This window comes from Danio aesculapii, chromosome 2, assembly GCF_903798145.1.
Source record: "Danio aesculapii chromosome 2, fDanAes4.1, whole genome shotgun sequence".
NCBI classification, from domain to species: Eukaryota; Metazoa; Chordata; class Actinopteri; order Cypriniformes; family Danionidae; genus Danio; species Danio aesculapii.
This window is the reverse complement of record NC_079436.1, coordinates 2,932,576-2,950,066: the sequence shown is the minus strand read 5'-3', so window position 1 is coordinate 2,950,066 and position 17,491 is coordinate 2,932,576. Positions and strand designations below refer to the sequence as shown.

The following is a 17,491-nucleotide window of genomic DNA, read 5'->3' as shown; positions in this document are numbered from 1 at the left end:
CACCATTTGCAAATATATAAGAGCGTACAAAAAGTTTTGAATGTTTAAAATTCACGAGTTCATCCTGAATGAGAATGTGCAAATCCTCTCTCACGTACGACTCACCCTGAATACGAGTGTGTGCATTTTTGAGACTTTCCTGTCAGCACACACCTCCCACGTGAGTCACTCGTGCCCTGTAGCCAATAAGATGCGAGCTTACTGTTCAACCAATCACAACTCCCTGACATAACATAATTTAAACAACAAGGTTTGTTCAAATTACAACATGGCGGCTAATACAAGATGCTTTGCACATTTATTACTATACACTTAAATTAGCATAGACTTAACACAAGCACTTTTCTATTGAGTTACTGAAAATACACTCAGATTCTACTATAAAAAGCGTATACACAAACTAGTAGGAAACAGTATTGACTTACAGGAGTATCCGCCATGTTGGTTAGAGGAACAGACTGCGCAAAAGGAGCGCAGAGTGGTTGACATCGAGTACAGCTCTCATCTGATTGGCTGAGAGGTACGAGTTGCCTGTTTCTGGCAGGAAAGTCTCAAAATGCACACACTGGTATTCAGGGTGAGTCGTACGTGAGAGAGGATTTGCACATTCTCATTCAGGATGAACTCGTGAATTTTAAACATTCAAAACTTTTTGTACACTCTTATATATTTGCAAATGGTGTTTTGCATTTGTGAAACGTATTTTATGAAAATGTATTTTTATTTTGTGCATGTGAATTGTTTTTGTAAGTATAAATAAATATTTTACGTACGTGTACATCGTGTCTTTTGCGTGAGTAAAGTCATACAGCTCTGGATAACTCAAAACAGCGATCACTAGTCTCTCGTCAATCGTTAAAAATCTCCGTAGTCGTCTTGACAACACAAACACGCCTCTCACCTCAACAGGAGCCCCGCCACTGCTTTATTTTGATTAGAGAATGAAAGATACGACCGACGTAGTGCGATTTTCTGACTCGAACGCAGGCGCACATAGCGCATCGTCGAAAACGCAAGGTGTTTAAGCAGCGCACAAACTGTTCGCGTTCATCAGAAAACCATTCAAAAAAGGCAGGCGCCTCTCAGTGCAAAAAGCGCATTCAGTGCCTTACGATATAACATTTCCCTAGAAAAATGGTGATTTTATTAGCTCTGTTTTGAAATCATTTATTAATTAGATGATATTAAAATAAAAAGCTCAAACCTATTTTTGGATCTAATTCATTCTAAATCGGACTAAAAAACAGTCTCAAGGTTCAAACTGAAAAAATAATTATGTTATATATTTCAAGATCAGTTTCATGCCTCATTAAATCAGTAACAAATCAGATATATGCCACTATATTATTATACAGATCAGATTTTCGGATGTACTGCGTTCTATTAACCCTGCAATAATAGGGTAAGCAGGAAGCTAAATTACACAATAATAATAATAATAATAATAATAATAAAGTGCAGACATTCCTTTTGATGCTTAAGAATAAAGTTAAAAGTAAATGGTGAACTATCCTTTAAACGTTTAAGACAAATCCCACAGCTGATAATTAATCAATATTACTCTTAATGAGCTTATTCCTACCTGTACTACCCAATTACTGTTGGCAAAGGCCATGATATCTCTCTCTTCCCAGAAGAAAGCCGAGTCGGACCTCTTGATCATCTCGAACTTGCTGAGCAGCTTCATGGCGTAGACTTTCCTCGTGGCTTTGTGCCTCACCTACAAAACAGGAAGAGAGAGGGAACACATGAATAGGGCTGCTTATTTACTTTAACCTCACTGAACTATGGCACACAAATAAAGGAAACAATATAGAGTACAACACTCATGCAGCTTCTACTCTATTCACAATGATGAGAGATTAACAATCTGTACATGTAGTACTGCTGTAGAACTTTACTGTATATAATCAATAAATCAATGTACGTTCTATTATCTTATATTGGGTGATGTTCACGACTTGCAATGGATTTTTTTTATTATTATTAGAGTCTATTGTTATTTTTTTATTAAGACTTTTATTCTGACTTTGTACCTTTAAAGTATACTGAGCTCTTTTTAGCTACGAGTGTCTCGGTCACATTCATTCTCGTGTTTAAAAGACCTGATGAAACTGACGAGTACTTACAATAAGAATAATACTACAGGCAGTTTGCATTACACTTACCAGTTGTACTTCTCCAAACGCTCCTCTTCCTATGACCTTTACCACTTCATAGTCCTCTGCTTTCATGCGAAGCTCCCGTATTTTGCTGATCGTGTCCTTATCTAGAAAAAAAAAACAATGTTCAATATCTCTATGCTTTGTGGTGTAACATTCATTAACAAAGAGTTGTAAATAGTGTAATATATACCCAATATACTGGTTCAAACACACTAACAAGTATTATAGTATTTTTTCATGCTAAATGTACCAAATTTACATCTTAAAAGTGCTGTATGTACGTTTTTGACTCTTCAAAAGCACAAAAATACTATACTATGTTTGCAGATATTTAAGAAACATGCCAAGTAATCATTCTTGTTCGTCTGATAGACAATGCTGAAGTCAGATATTCTGCTTTGAAAATGTGCGTTACGTGCTGAAACGTCTGTCTTTGTTTTGGTCTTTAAACCCATTCACTGCCAGTGTAGCCAATTATATTTCAGCACCCCGGGTTGCCTTGCAGGAAAACAGCTCATTTGAGGGCGTACTCACACTATGTGCAGTTGTCTTGAACTAGGCAGAAGCACGCTTATCCCCCCTCGCGTCTCCCCCGACGGCCCGCTCTACATTTGGGCCTGGGCACGCTTGCGTCATCAATGATGCGCTGTTCAGCAAGCGCTCTCGCTCAGCACAGTGGAGATTTTTTTAGTTATATCATTTTAGTTGTTGGATATTCAGTGACACAGTCAAATATTTCGCCGAACAGATCAGCCACTTTTGACGCTCATGAACAATCATAAAGTGCTGCAGTAATTAGGAGGTTTGCTGAAGGTCTTCAGTCTTCAGTTTCGGGCTCTGGCGTGCTTTGCACTCACACTACAAGCGTACCGTGCCAAAGCTTAAGTAAACCGCGCTCTGGCACACCTCTTCCAACTGGGCCAGGGCCGGCCAAGTGAACCACGCCTGAGCCTGATTCAGAGCACTCACACTTCTGGGGGTTGGAGGGGGGAACGAAAGCATGCACCTGTGGAAGGGGGGAGCGGGCGGCAGCGAACGAAAGTAAAGAGTGGGAGGGGGGGGGGGGGGTGTAGGAGTGTGGTTAATGGACAAAAGTGTATAGCGGTGGAGCGGGGGGTGTGTCGTGGGCCCTTGGTAATGTCTCTAGGGGCCCCCAAAATGTGTGGGCCCTTACAATCTATTACAGTCCATTCAGAAGCACAGAATAGTGCACTCACTGCACTCCAATGGAATTGTAAGGTTTATAACCTGATACATATTAATCCTCTTTAACATTATTATATACATGCTCAATCACTGATATGTGTTTACCTGAGTCACAGCTCTAAAGTTCAATTTCAAGCGGTTTATTTTATTTTCCAGATCTGAGGTGAACTATCAGCTGCTGCTTATATGGCAATAAATGTCAGTAAAATGCCATTCAAACTCAATGTTAGCATTTAACACTTAATAAAGCACATGAGGTGTACCTGAGATGATCATAGTTTATTGTTTTGTTTTAAAATAAAATATACATTTTAGGTGTTGGTTAGAACAAAAACTCCTTCCATCACGTGATGCTGCTTTTATTTAGAACATGACTTAAATCAGCCTTTAGGCTCGATAGTCAGGCTTGCTCCTGTCAATCTGGCAACCTGCACTTGTGTGTGTTTTGAAGTGGTGTGCAATACCTAGTTCAACCACTGGGTGTCAAACAATCCACCTTCAGGCTCTAATTTTAACTATTCAAACTAATCTGTGACAAGACAACCGAGATATTCGCTCAGTTCTTCTTGGACCTCCCGCTGTGATTTAACTTCAGTAGTAAACGCTACACAATGGCAAATGGTAATATTGGATTCATTTAAGGGGTTGTTCACAAATCCCGTCTTTTTATTTGCAATGAAAGCTTGCGGATTGTGCACGCAAATAGGAAGTGGCACGCACATGGTACGATGCGCTCATGTTTTCAAGGCACGCCTTGTTGAAAACATCTCAACTTTCCAAATGCTGCAAGTGCACAACTATTCATTCACTGTGAAGAACGAACCAATCAGCTTCATACTTTGTGTTTAATACAGATTTCAGTAATAACGATAAACTAATTAGCTCGACACCCCAGTGCTTTTTCATTTTTGCTAAATAAAACTTGCATCAGAGCTGCAGCAATCCTCAGAAAAAATTGTTGATGGTTGCCTAGCAATGACAGACGCCACGGGATCGCGAGAGCAAAAATAGTGAAGAAAGCAGCATGTCTCACACTTCCCATAAGTGAACAGCCCCTAATCAGACCCCCCAGTTTTTCACGATTATGCAATTAATCACAAAAATGTAAATAATCTGAAAAAACATACAATTCCAAACCATATAATCAAATTAGATTTATTTCAGTTAGCAATTAATTGTTTTAAATTACTTATAGACATTGCATACGCAGCACACGTGATGTAGTTGAGTGTCTCTCGAAAAATGACGTCTCACCTGCTCCCTCACAGTCATTACATTACATGGAGGGGGGGAGGCTGTTTTGCAGCACCAATTGGGTGTTTTGTGCATTTGAAGCGCTTCAGACTGCAAAACAAAGTGGGAGCAAACATCTAACAAGCTGAGCAGTGGAACAGATAAAAAAGCAAGCAGCTTACAATGATGGAGATTGATTCAGGAACGACGGCTGCAGGACGTGACCGAATTGAAGGATATTATTTGTGCTTTACATGTATGGCTGGTATTATGATGCGAGTCAAATCGATAAATCATTTCGCTTTTATTATAGAACTCTTTCCCTGCAGTTAACGATAGAAAACGTTTCCCAGCCACTGACGAGTTTCACGTGTTTAACCATATATTACGGTAGGGAAAGCCCTAACACATGTCCTATGTGCGAGTTACATGATGTCAGATGCTACAGGAAGTAAAATCTGAGAAAGAGAAAGTAAGATCGTGGATAAAAATAAGAGTTACACAACCTTCCTTTGGTTTAAATCGCTACAGTTTTATATCTGTTTTGATCTTGTCATGACAAAGACCAAAATATAGAAGCTTTATTTTTATTGTTTGTGTCATTGTGTCAGATGGCACACCTAACATAGTAGTCTAACTAATACGGTAAATATCATATATATTTAATCGCAAAATTGTCCGCAAATATCTGGGAATTACCGCCACAAAAATCAGTCATTTTTAAATCGCAGAAAAAAAACGTGGAAAAACTAAGGGGTCTGTCTAATGTAGAAATACAACTGGAATCGTACCTAACTGTCCTGTTCTGTGTTGTTTACCGCATATTGCATGTTTTTGACTCTTTATAAAAGAAGAAACGATTTGTGATTTATCCTTCAGCAAATCACGTAATAAAGTTTACTACTTAAGAGTCGTAAAAACTATGTGAAAAGCACACCGTTTTACGATGATATGTGTTCATTGCTCCGGACTGAAGATGAGATGTGGGTTTACCACCACACAGCAGCGAAAGAGCTTTACTCGAGTGAACATGGAGACAAAATAACGTCTGGCTGAAAGAACAAACTCAAACCACCCTGAAACCGTCACATCATTATTATGGATAACTTCAAGAAGAAAAACTTACATCTTTTTAAGAAGTCGTCTATGCTTTTGTTTTTCCTCAGGGCCGGGAAATCCAGATCATAAACCAGAGCGTCCAAACTGTCCTGAAATAAGAACACAAATATTATGAGACTTTTGCCTCAGCATTTAATAACCTTTATTTAACCAGGTGTGTCAATAGAGAACCAGTTCTCATTTACAATGACGACCTGGCCTAGAGGCAACCTGAAAAGCAGATAAGCAGCAGCAGGGATACAATACAGTAACAATTTCACAGATGCAGATAATAATATATAAAACCAAAGAAAAACTCAAATCAAGCACAGTGATCTTGTACTATTAACTGGGTTGAATTTTGAAAGGATGATAGTGGAATTAAAGTGTTGAGCTCTGCTGCAGATGATTCTAAGCACCAGCAGCAGAAAACTGAAAAGAGTAGCTACCAAATGAAGTGCGAACTTTGAGTATACAAGGTTAATAAAACTACTAGAGCACAGATTTCGACATGTTTTCTGAGTGTTAAGAAGTGACTGTAACTATCGTGAAGTTTTCCCCCAATAATTGTCGACGTGATTGAAGCGAAGGTTAGTTCAGTGAAGAATACAGTTGACAGCCATGAGTATTGTAGCCCGTTTCCACGGTACGGTACGATTTGGTTCACTACGCCGTACCGTACCACTTTTACGGCACCCTTTTGAAAGGGTACCAAAAACAAGAAAGGGTACCAAAAGGTGGAGCTACACGCACAGCTGAACGCTATTGGTTTACAGACATGTAACTGTGTAACGAATTTCTTCACTGGTGTTTTGTTTTTTCTGAACGCTACCTTAATGTACACTCACTCATTCAGAGGTGGGAACCGGCAGACGTGCACCAACATTAATCATAAGATAAACACAAAACTAAAGTTTCCATCTTGAGCTACTTCACTGGACTCCACACTTGTAAACATTCGCTCCATCGGGCTCGTGGCTTTCAGCACCCGCCACACTCATCACCTCTACCAAGCCGACCAATCACAGAGCTTGCTCTATGCGTAGTTGCGACATGTAGATAAATTTTTGCGAGGTGCACGTCTGCGTCACCATCAGCCACAGTGACAGCTATGAGACCACGTGAGTGCTGCACCGGACTATACGCTTGCACTTGACCGGCAAGTATAAATAGGCTTTACTGATTGTAGACGACCAGAACAGTACTTCCTGAACCAGACCAGACAGTTCTCAGACACTACAATATGGGCGCTTTCACATCTGTGGTTCGGTTAATTCGGTCTAAAAAGGCAACAAATGATCCATTGTAGCATTTCTCTGCCGTTTTGTGGCATTTTCACACCACACTGCTGGCTTTGATCCGAACCAGTTGAAAAGAACCAAAATGCAGTCATGTGACAAAATCCACATCGCTCATTGGCCAGATGTTATTGAAAGCATTTCCTAAACTGCTTTAATAAAGGGTCAGAATTAACATGCGGGAAATTTTTTTTCCCCAAACCTCATGAGATGGGACAGCGCATCGGACTATGGCAGCTGGATTTGTCCAAAAGGCGCAGTACTTTTTTCAGTTGGGTCCAGTTTTGGTGCGCACTTGAGTACGATTGCTGCATTCAAGAGGGAAAACGAACTCTAGTCCGATTCAACCTGAACTGAATAAGGCAGGTTTGAAAGCACCCTATATCTTAGCCTATCCAGCAGAACTCCATGGCCCACAGAGTCAAAAACCTTTGCCAGATTGAAAACTGCAGCTACGCAATACTCCTTATTACCAACACATAATATCATTTGCAGCAAGGTAAAAAATCTTAATATACAAATAAACACACATTCAGTTCAAAACAGTCAGCAATAGAATAAAATAAATGACCAAATTAACAATAGCAAAGAAAAGACATACATAAAATAATCTATCTATCTATCTATCTATCTATCTATCTATCTATCTATCTATCTATCTATCTATCTATCTATCTATCTCAGTCCATCAATCAATCAATGAAATCAATATATCTCCATCTAAATCTATCTGTCTAAATCTATTTATCTATTTATCTATCTAAGTCTATCTAAATTAGTCCATCTAAATCTATCTATCTCCATCTAAATCAATCAATCAATCAATCAATCAATTAATCTATTTATCTATCTATGTGAGAATTTCAGGATTTTTGCAAGGAGAAGGAAAACTTTATTTGTTTCCACTTTTCTACTTTACAGCATTTCTAATTAAATCCTGTAACATTCATTCATTCATTTTCTTTTCGGCTTAGTCACTATTAATCTGGGGTCGCCACAGTGGAATGAACCGCCAACTTATCCAGCACATGTTTTACACAGGGGATGCCCTTCCAGCCACAACCCATCACTGGGAAACAACCATACACACTCACTCACACTAATAAACTACGGACAATTTAGCCTACCCAATTGTACTGCATGTCTTTGGACTGTGGGGGAAACCCGGGCACCCGGAGGAAACCTACGTGAACGCAAGAAGAATATGCAAACTCCACACAGAAACACCAACTGACCCAACCCGAGGCGACAGCACTACCTACAGCTCTTGTAACAGATGCTTTAGTAAAATCAATAAGAGGAAAAGGACAGTATTTCTATTTTATGAGTAATCATTCAAACCACAAGGTTAAACGCTGTCATTATGTAATGCTTCCTGTGAGTGTGTTTTTAGGTCAGTGTGTTATGAATTACGCTGAATCCCAATCAGCTTATTTTCAAGCTTGAAGTGTTTTGGTGGTTAAGAGTTCGTTCTGAAAGTGAGATTAAAAGTTTGGCTAAGATTCAACTTGATAAAGCAGACGCTACACTCAAAATGACATTTGCTGTTTGTTCAAACTACTTATTTAAAACGAGCTCAACCAACATAAGTCTTGAGGATTTTTTTGGGGACAACTTAACTGTTTTACGATCAATCCACTTTAAATTTGTAAAAACTAACAAGTTGACTTAATTCCTTCATGTTTACAGTGCTGTTTGTTCTGTGGACACTCTATACCAGGGGTCTCAAATTCAGATTGGCCAGGGGTGGGGCATATCAGTGACTGACAATTCATAGGAGGGCCGCTTTAACATTCAAGCACAACAAAAAAAATGGAAACCTGATGTATTTGATGCACTCAGACATTCCTCCCCCAGAGTAATTGCAGTCAAAGCTCCATCTTTTTGTTTCTTATTGTATATATTGAAGGGGTAGTTTAAATTGCCATGAAAATACTACAATTTTATAATAGGCATACTTATTATTATTATTATTATTATTATTATTATTCTATCCCAAACAATTGTTGCTTGACCAATAGTTTAACAGAATAATTTAAGAGTAAATTATAAGAGTAATTTTATTGACTTTACTAGCAATTGTTCTTCTCAATATCTTTCTTTTTTGTAAAACTAAAACAAAGAGGGGGAAATTATATATATATATATATATATATATATATATATATATATATATATATATATATATATATATATATATATATATATATATAATATATATATATATATATATAAATATATATATATATATATATAAATATATATATATATATATATATATATATATATATATATATATATATATATATATATATATATATATATATATATATATATATGAATGATGTTTAACAGAGCAAGGAAAATTTCACAGTATGTCTGATAATATTTTTTCTTCTGGAGAAAGTCTTATTTGCTTTATGTCGACAGGAATAAAAGTAGTTTTTAATTATTCAAAAGCTATATAAATGTCAATATTATTAGCCCCTTTAGGCAATTTTTTCCCCCGATAGTCTACAGAACAAACCATCGTTATACAATAACTTGCCTAATTACCCTAACCTGCCTAGTTAACCTAATTAACCTAGTTAAGCCTTTAAATGTCACTTTAAGCTGTATAGAAGTGTCTTGAAGAATATCTAGACAAATATGATTTACTGTCATCATGGCAAAGAGAAAATAAATCAGTTATTAGAGATGAGTTATTAAAACTATTATGATTAGAAATCTGTTCTCGGTTAAACAGAAATTGGGGAAAAAATAAACAGGAGGGCTAATAATTCAGACTGTAACTGTGTGTGTGCGTGAGTGTGCGTGTACAAATCTAATATGCCTATGAAGGAAATCTATTAAATGAGACCATTTGAATGGAATATTAGCAAAACGATCATATTTACACCACCATCATAACGTGTTCGCCATGCAGAGGTGTTTGTGCAACACAATACAGGCGGTACAAAACTAATTATAATCAAATGACCCTTGAATATTTTAAAAAATAGAGCTTTAATAAAGACAGAGCACTTACAGACATATATTTCAACCTTTAAATCAGCCACAGAAATGATCTGCATGGGTGTTACTTTTGACCGCACGCTGAGAGAGCGAAAGTAACCCGAACATACAGTACAGTACTTTAAATGTCCAGTAGTGGGGGGGGGGGGGTGTCAAAACCACAGGTGACTATATGTGACTGCACAACAATGATAGTGATTCATAAACACATGTTTTGCAGGGCTGAATCTGGTTATATTTTTGACATCAGTTCCGAGCCGGAGGTGGGGTTGGGGGTTGCAAATGGCACACAGGCCCGGAATTTTAGACCCCTGCTCAATACCTATAGAGTTCTGTCCAAACAGCTCTTAAATGTTGATTTTGCATGATAGCTGCTCTTTAAATCTAATGAAAGCAGAATATGATACTTCAGCTTGAGCTAAACTGAGGGTGTGAGTGAACACACAGCACACTCGTCTAGTCACGAGTGATTTAGACATCCAGGATTACAGTAGATTAAGATTAATCCCGTTGATGTCACTTCTATGCCTCTGCTAACCTGGTCAGACCGGTCCTCAGTTTCTTAACCTACAATAACTGATGCTCATTTTTATGCTTTCTTGAAGTCAAAACCACATTTAAAGGGACAGTTCACCCAAACCGGAAGAATTTCAGTCATTATTTACAGAAACTTCATGTCTCGAATATCATGTTTGAGTTATATTTTCTAAATAAGATATTTTGAAGAATGTTGGAAACCTGTAACCACTGATTTGTTGAGCTTATTTTACGTTGAACAGAGGAAAGAAACTCATAAAGGTCTGACGGAGAGTAAATAGTGAGTATATTTTCATTTTGGGGGTGATCTACCCCTGTAATTAGTAAAGTAAAATGGAGAGTAATGTAGAGTAGTAGAGTAATATTGCAATTTAAAACACCAGTCCCAAAAATATATCTTTTCAGCATACTGTATCATACTTTTATTACTATATTAAGAATAAGGTATAAGGTAAAATCAAAGAAAGTGAAACATTTTATACAATATTTCTATGTTTGTTCAATAAATCATAACCAATATTTGTTCTTAAACTTTATTATGCATCAAATAATTTGCTTGTTTAACATTCTGGCTCCATTTAGACCAGAATAAAGTATTCAATAAAACAGTCATAGCTTCATATTGTTTTTCCTAAAACCTGATCAGCAACTTTGATATAAATAAGTAAATGTGAAAGAAATCTATGTTGCCATTTTATTACTGTGTTTACTACTTATTAATTACACATTTTGAAATTACACATTAAAAACTGTTGCAAAAATCACACGTTTATGACACTGAAATGTAAAAAATAATGGCCAAAACAATTAGCAAAAATAATTACAAAGTCTTAAAGCATAAGACCAAGGTTATGTTGCATTACTGCACTGAAAAAAGTGTTGCATGCAAAACTGTTGCAAACGATTTATTTGTGTTGAATTTAAACAAACAAATTAAATTGAGCAATGTTCAACTTAATTTGTTTGTTTAAATTCAGCCCAAATAAATTGTTTACAACCACTCAACGTAAAAAAATTGAGTAAATCCAAGGAATCATCATTGAATAGTTTTTTTCAGTGTACTTAAAATAAATTAATAAAACTTCTGGGTCAAACAGGATATTAAGACATGATTCATGAAGAGACACGGGCAGACGGAAAACTGCAATGACTGCAATATAAGAGAGTGAAGAGTTTAATGAACAATGTATTACGACTAGGGGTGGGCGGTACACCGGTGTCATAATCATCACCGGTGTGACATTGCGCCACGACATGGATTTTCTAATACTGTCAATACCGTAATAAATCAATTATGCGCCTTGAACAGCTGCATTTACATCAATAATAGCTAATTCTAAATAATAAGGCATTCAATTTTCTTCAAACGTTCAGTTGTGGTCTGAATACATGTCCTTATACTACAGGGCTCGAAATTGCAACCATTTTGGTCGCATGAGCGCCCGAAATTTAATCTATGCGCCCTCATAATATATTTGGGAGCATTTGTGTGTCTGAATATAATGGTTGTAGTGCAATCTGATTTGATTTTCTCTAAAAACTTGCTGAATCGCTCTACGCTGCCGCTGTATTGGTTCATATTAGCTGTCAGTCACTCAACGCTGTCAGATGACAGGGAGCTTTTGTTACTGCAGGAAATGCAAACGGCTGAAGAATGAAAAGTACACAGGTTTGCAAACCTAACTTAAAGTTATAATAATAATAATAAAAATAATATTAATAATAATAATAATAATGGCGCAGATGACAGCGATCATGACATGAGGTAAATGTTGATCCGCCAGCTGAGATCAATCGAGTGTTTTCAGAGAAGGTGCCCGAATCTTGTTGCGTTGCATTCACCGCGTGTTCAGCGCAAATGTCCGCTAAATATAAAATCTAACACTGTGCACATCATTGCCAAAGAAACTCACCTTTACTAAGTTTACACTGAAACTACGGCTCATAACAAAGAGCGGAATTGCGCCGGTGGTCATCATGAGAATCCTGCTCTGTCTGCTCATAAATTGGTGCGGCTGACTCGCCTGCTTTATTCCACCAACACAGAGAAATGAAGATCAGCTCATAACGAGACTGAGCATTTACAATGACCCAAACCAAAACTTTTAAAGAGTGATAGAAGTGAGACTTTTTTTTGTCCGTTCTTCCTTGAGATGTTTTTTATTTTGCTATTTAAAGTAATACCATGATATTATACCGTCACCGTTCAAAAGATGAAAAATACCGTGATATTAATTTTAGGTCATATCGCCCACCCCTAATTACGACATGACAATACGGTTTTGTGGCAGCATATCTTTAATCCATGCTGCATTAATATGCTTAATATTACCATAATTCAACCATCAACATCATCTTCAATCAGGGAAGAGTCACAAAATCAGATCCATAATAATCAGAAATAAAACCTTCCAGTAGTATGATCAAATTCATGTAAACTTTTACACACTAATAGATTTTTCAATTCATTATTTTTCCTTTTGAAAACGTCAAATGAAAAAATACGGCAGCAAATTTGATGCATGTATTATTAAAATATACATTTGAATGAATTACCTTCAATTAAACTAAACTCTTCATAAAATGGATAGCATAATCTAGCATATCAGCTGTATATTATACAGTTAAAATCTGAATTATTAGCCCTCCTGTATATTTTTTCCCCAATTTTTGTTTAACGGAGAGACACATTTCTACACATAATAGTTTTAATAACTCATTTCTCAAATTAGGCAAGTCATTGTATAACAGTGGTTAATACTGTAGACAGAACAAATATTGCTTAAGGGGGCTAATAATATTGACCTTAAAATTAAAAACTGCTTTTATTCTAGCTGAAATAAAGCAAATAAGACTTTCTCCAGAAGAAAAAATATTACAGGAAATACTGTGAAAAATTCCTGAATCTGTTAAAACATCATTTAGGAATATTTAAAAAAGAAAAAGAAAATAAACAACAACAATGGAGGACGAATAATTTTGCCTACAACATAACATCAGCCAAAGGCCATGCTGTTTTCTAAGATATCGGCAGTCCAAAAAAACACATATCGGATACTATACACTAGATATAACAAGACAAAATGGTCAGACGGTCTCAAGGACAAGTCTAATTCAAACTAAACTGAAAAAAATATATATAACAGCTGAAAACGAAGCATTTTCCAAACTCCTCCGAACTGTGTGATCATAACAAACGTCCCGTTCGGCGATGTATGTTTGCATAACATCCTGCCGCAGAGGATTGTGGACGGCCACAGTCACATTCCGCAGCAGGACGGTACACGTCAGAGAGCTATTTTAAGAATGTGGCCAAACAAGCTCCCAACAAAGTGGAGGAAAGGAAGAACAGTCAAGACCAGAGTCAGAAAATGAAGAGGGCCTTATTTCTAATTAACACACATTAGCAAAGACTCCACACTGAGGAGAGAAAAGCCTGAAAACACAAAAGAAAGCAAACAAATCAGGTCCTTACAGAGTATTTGAGGGAAAAAAAAAAGTGTACAAACAGACGCAGCCTTCATTTTCAAGGTAAACTCAGCCATTACTGATTTCACTAGTACCAGCAAAAATGATTAAATGTGACTACATCAGTCTGTATGCAGTACTATTAGAAGAGGACGACTTAAAGGCTGCATCAAGTGATCTTCATGACCCATGGCACCTGCCTTGCACGTAGTCGTGCATTTATACTTCTGTGTGCTGTTGGTGTTGCTCTGTGATAACACTTCCGAAACACTAGCTGGCAGTAGCTTATGTTGTCTTCTTCTGTGTCGAGTTTCTTCATGGGTGTTTTGTTATTTCTGAATGCTACCTAATGGTCCGTTTCCACTGAGTGGTACGGTACAGTACGGTTCGGTTTGGTACGCTTTTATGGCCGTTTCCATTGTCAAAAAGCGTACCGAACCGAACCGTACCACTTTTTCGGCACCGAACACGAGAAAGGGTACCAAAAGGCGGAGCCACACGTGCAGCTGAACGCTATTGGTTTACAGAGATACGTCATTTGCTGACACAACAAGCCAGAATGAAAACAAAAAAACCCGCCATGTTTAAAATACACAGTGAGAGTTTATAGCGGAATTATAAATACATATAATAACGAGCCATGGTCGATCTGGGCTCAAACAAACCTTGTCGTCGTCATGATGAACAGCCACAAAGCCAAGAAGAAGAGCAGATTTACCCTGTGCCGCGTAGTTTTTTACGAGCCAGTCTGAGGCGCGAGCGGTTTTGCTTTCTTGCTAGCGCTCGCGCGCGTCTAACATTATATCTGAAATAACAAACTTCTTGAGCTGATGATAATAACCTGCGCTTGATTATTAATTACTGTACAAACTACATTGTTCATAAATCAGATGAACATTTTCATATTAGTCAATAATATTACTGTAAATAATTTACAAACTGAATAAATTTAGATTTACACACATTTACTCAGGTAATGAAGAGAATTAACGATGGGCTAAAAATCGGCGGAATTCTGCCGAAAACATGTGGACAATCTGAGGAATTCTGCGCGTGCAGATTCCGAGTGGGCCAACCAATAAGGTGTAACTACAAAGTAAATCTAATATTTCTTATGAAGTCAGCTTCATTGATTCCCCCCAAAAAATATATATAAAAGATATATCAACTTAACTCTTGCAAGTAATTTTTTAATTCAACAACATTAAACTGGCTTAAAACATCCAGCTAAATCAAAAAAAAAATTAATATGTTAGATTTTCCTAAATAATTGATCATATTTTTTTGCAGTAAATGCAGAACTCTCACTGAAATGACAGCTTCAGTAACTTGTTTCTATATAAACTACACACTATTTAGATTTTGTTGTGTTTTTAAGACAGCCCACGGTCTTGGCAACGCTACAAAAGTGACGGTTCACGAAATAATGATTCAGTGCGAGTCACCATGACTGACAGCTGTGGTTTTGTGGTTAAAAGGACGTTATCTTGGGAGTTTATTGCCGTTTCTGAATGATGTGGCACTTGCTAACGGTTGTCTATTGGAGTAGAGAGAACTGAATGAATTGGCATCAAGCCCACTGTAACTTCAATTTACAGACTCGATAAATGGCTTAATAGTTGTGTGAACAATAGCTCTTCTCTGTTCAATGCAAAGCGTCGCTTGCTGTCACTCTGTGTTGCTTTCATTCGCCTTTTCCTGCACCCGATACAAGCAAAACCAATTTGTGCTGCTTTTTTACATTGGAGCCTTTCATAAGTCGACAGTTCTGCACACTGACAGATTATAAACAGCCCATCACGCTCCATCATATCTAGCTAAAATAAAACAAATAAAGCTTTCTCTAGAAGAAAAAATATTATAGGGAATACTGTGAAAAATTCCTTGCTCTGTTTAACATCATTTTGAAATATGGGCGAATAATTTTTTATTTAGCTGTACTTGGATGACCTGAGGGTGGATAAATTGTCATTAAATCTTTGGGTGAACTATTCCTTTAAAACAAGAGTCCCCAAACTTTTCAGCCCGCGACGCCCCAAAATATCAATGCCAGTGACTCGCGGCGCTCGATTTTCTCTGAGGTGGTTATAGATATATAATCCTTGCACACAGCAGTGCACACATACCAATAGGACAAAGCCTATTCATGGTTTAATTTTGGAGAACGCAACTTGGAGGTCATCCTCCATGTTCAGTTGTGGTCTGAATTTATTTTTAATGAACATGAGTGCCGTAAAGGTGTCAGAAAGTTTAACCTGGTGCCATAAAATCAATGTGCTGCATCTGACGCTATTGCTGTGTATTTAACATAACGGAATCGCCACAGGGGTCACAAAAATAAATACAAATAAATAAATAAAAATGTACAAAAGGCTAATGGCTTTTTATTTGCATGTTGCTTTTTAATGTTTATTAATAACATGTTAACAGTAGCTATGTTTCCATCTAAAGATGCTAATTAAATTAATGCTCAAAACGGGAATCTCGTATAAAAGACGCGCGAATAAAGCAGCGTTTCCATCCAATGAGAACAAAATCATCAATTCCTGATTAGCTGGCGGCAAATATGAAAAGTAAAAACAAAATTTGCTGCGGTATGACTGGCTAGCTAAACATAATCCACATCGTTATGCTAGCAGTCAATCACATAAGGTCTCTCTAAATTAGTATAATATTAATAGTTTAATAGACACATTCGGTTACATTGAAAACAGTATTTTTTTCTGCAGTAGCCTAAATAAATCTTAAACATTATAAATGCTTTTAAATTACTGTATTTACAAATATAGCCTATGAATAGCCTAATAATAAACTATGCTTATTAAGAAATGATAAAAAACAGCTTATTTTTACATCGTTAACTCCCAAAACACCTTTAATTCATTTATGTTAATGCGTTAAAGAAAAATCCTAAACATTATCTGATTATTTAACTGTATTTTGCAACTCGAAGAGGGTATTTTCAACTGCAGGGAGCACAAGAAACCAAGAAAGATCCTGACTTCTGCCAGAAAAGAAAACATAATGATTTTTCTCCAGACAAATGGTTAAAAAGGGAGTCGTTTTTCTTTAAACCATTGTGCATTCTTTTACAGGAACTTTTATTTATTTGTTTTACAATTATTGGTTTCGTTTTACTTTATATTAAAAATGTAATAATAAAATAAAGTGTTGTTAATTCGGTTCAATTTGGGGGTTTCTTTTATTAAAAAAAAACACTACAAAAAGTACGGATAAGAGAACCGATAAAGTACCGAACCGATAAGTGGTATCGATAAAAGTAGTAATACCGTTAAAACCTTAACGATACCCATCCCTAAGTGTAAACGTGGCCTAAGTGTGTATTTTTTGCGAGCGGGTTGCTGCTGCGATGGGGGCGGGGCGGAGGATCACGATGCCGGCTCAGCATCGTGATGGCTACCGGCCATCAGCATCGTCTGTCGGCCCAACCCTAGCATAGTCCCCACCAAT

At 37.0% G+C, this 17,491-nt stretch overlaps 1 protein-coding gene across 2 annotated transcripts in view; it reads right to left on the bottom strand.

The window, feature by feature from the left end:
• The window catches only part of rock1 (Rho-associated, coiled-coil containing protein kinase 1), a 95,912-nt gene that overhangs the window by 54,621 nt on the left and 23,800 nt on the right, over positions 1-17,491 (bottom strand). For both annotated transcript variants that reach the window (XM_056470842.1, XM_056470835.1), the window contains exons 2-4: positions 5,731-5,812; positions 2,169-2,269; positions 1,583-1,720 (exon numbers count right to left, since the gene is read on the bottom strand). In XM_056470842.1, coding sequence (XP_056326817.1) covers positions 1,583-1,720; positions 2,169-2,269; positions 5,731-5,812 — 321 coding nt within the window. The remainder of the gene's footprint in view (positions 1-1,582; positions 1,721-2,168; positions 2,270-5,730; positions 5,813-17,491) is intronic.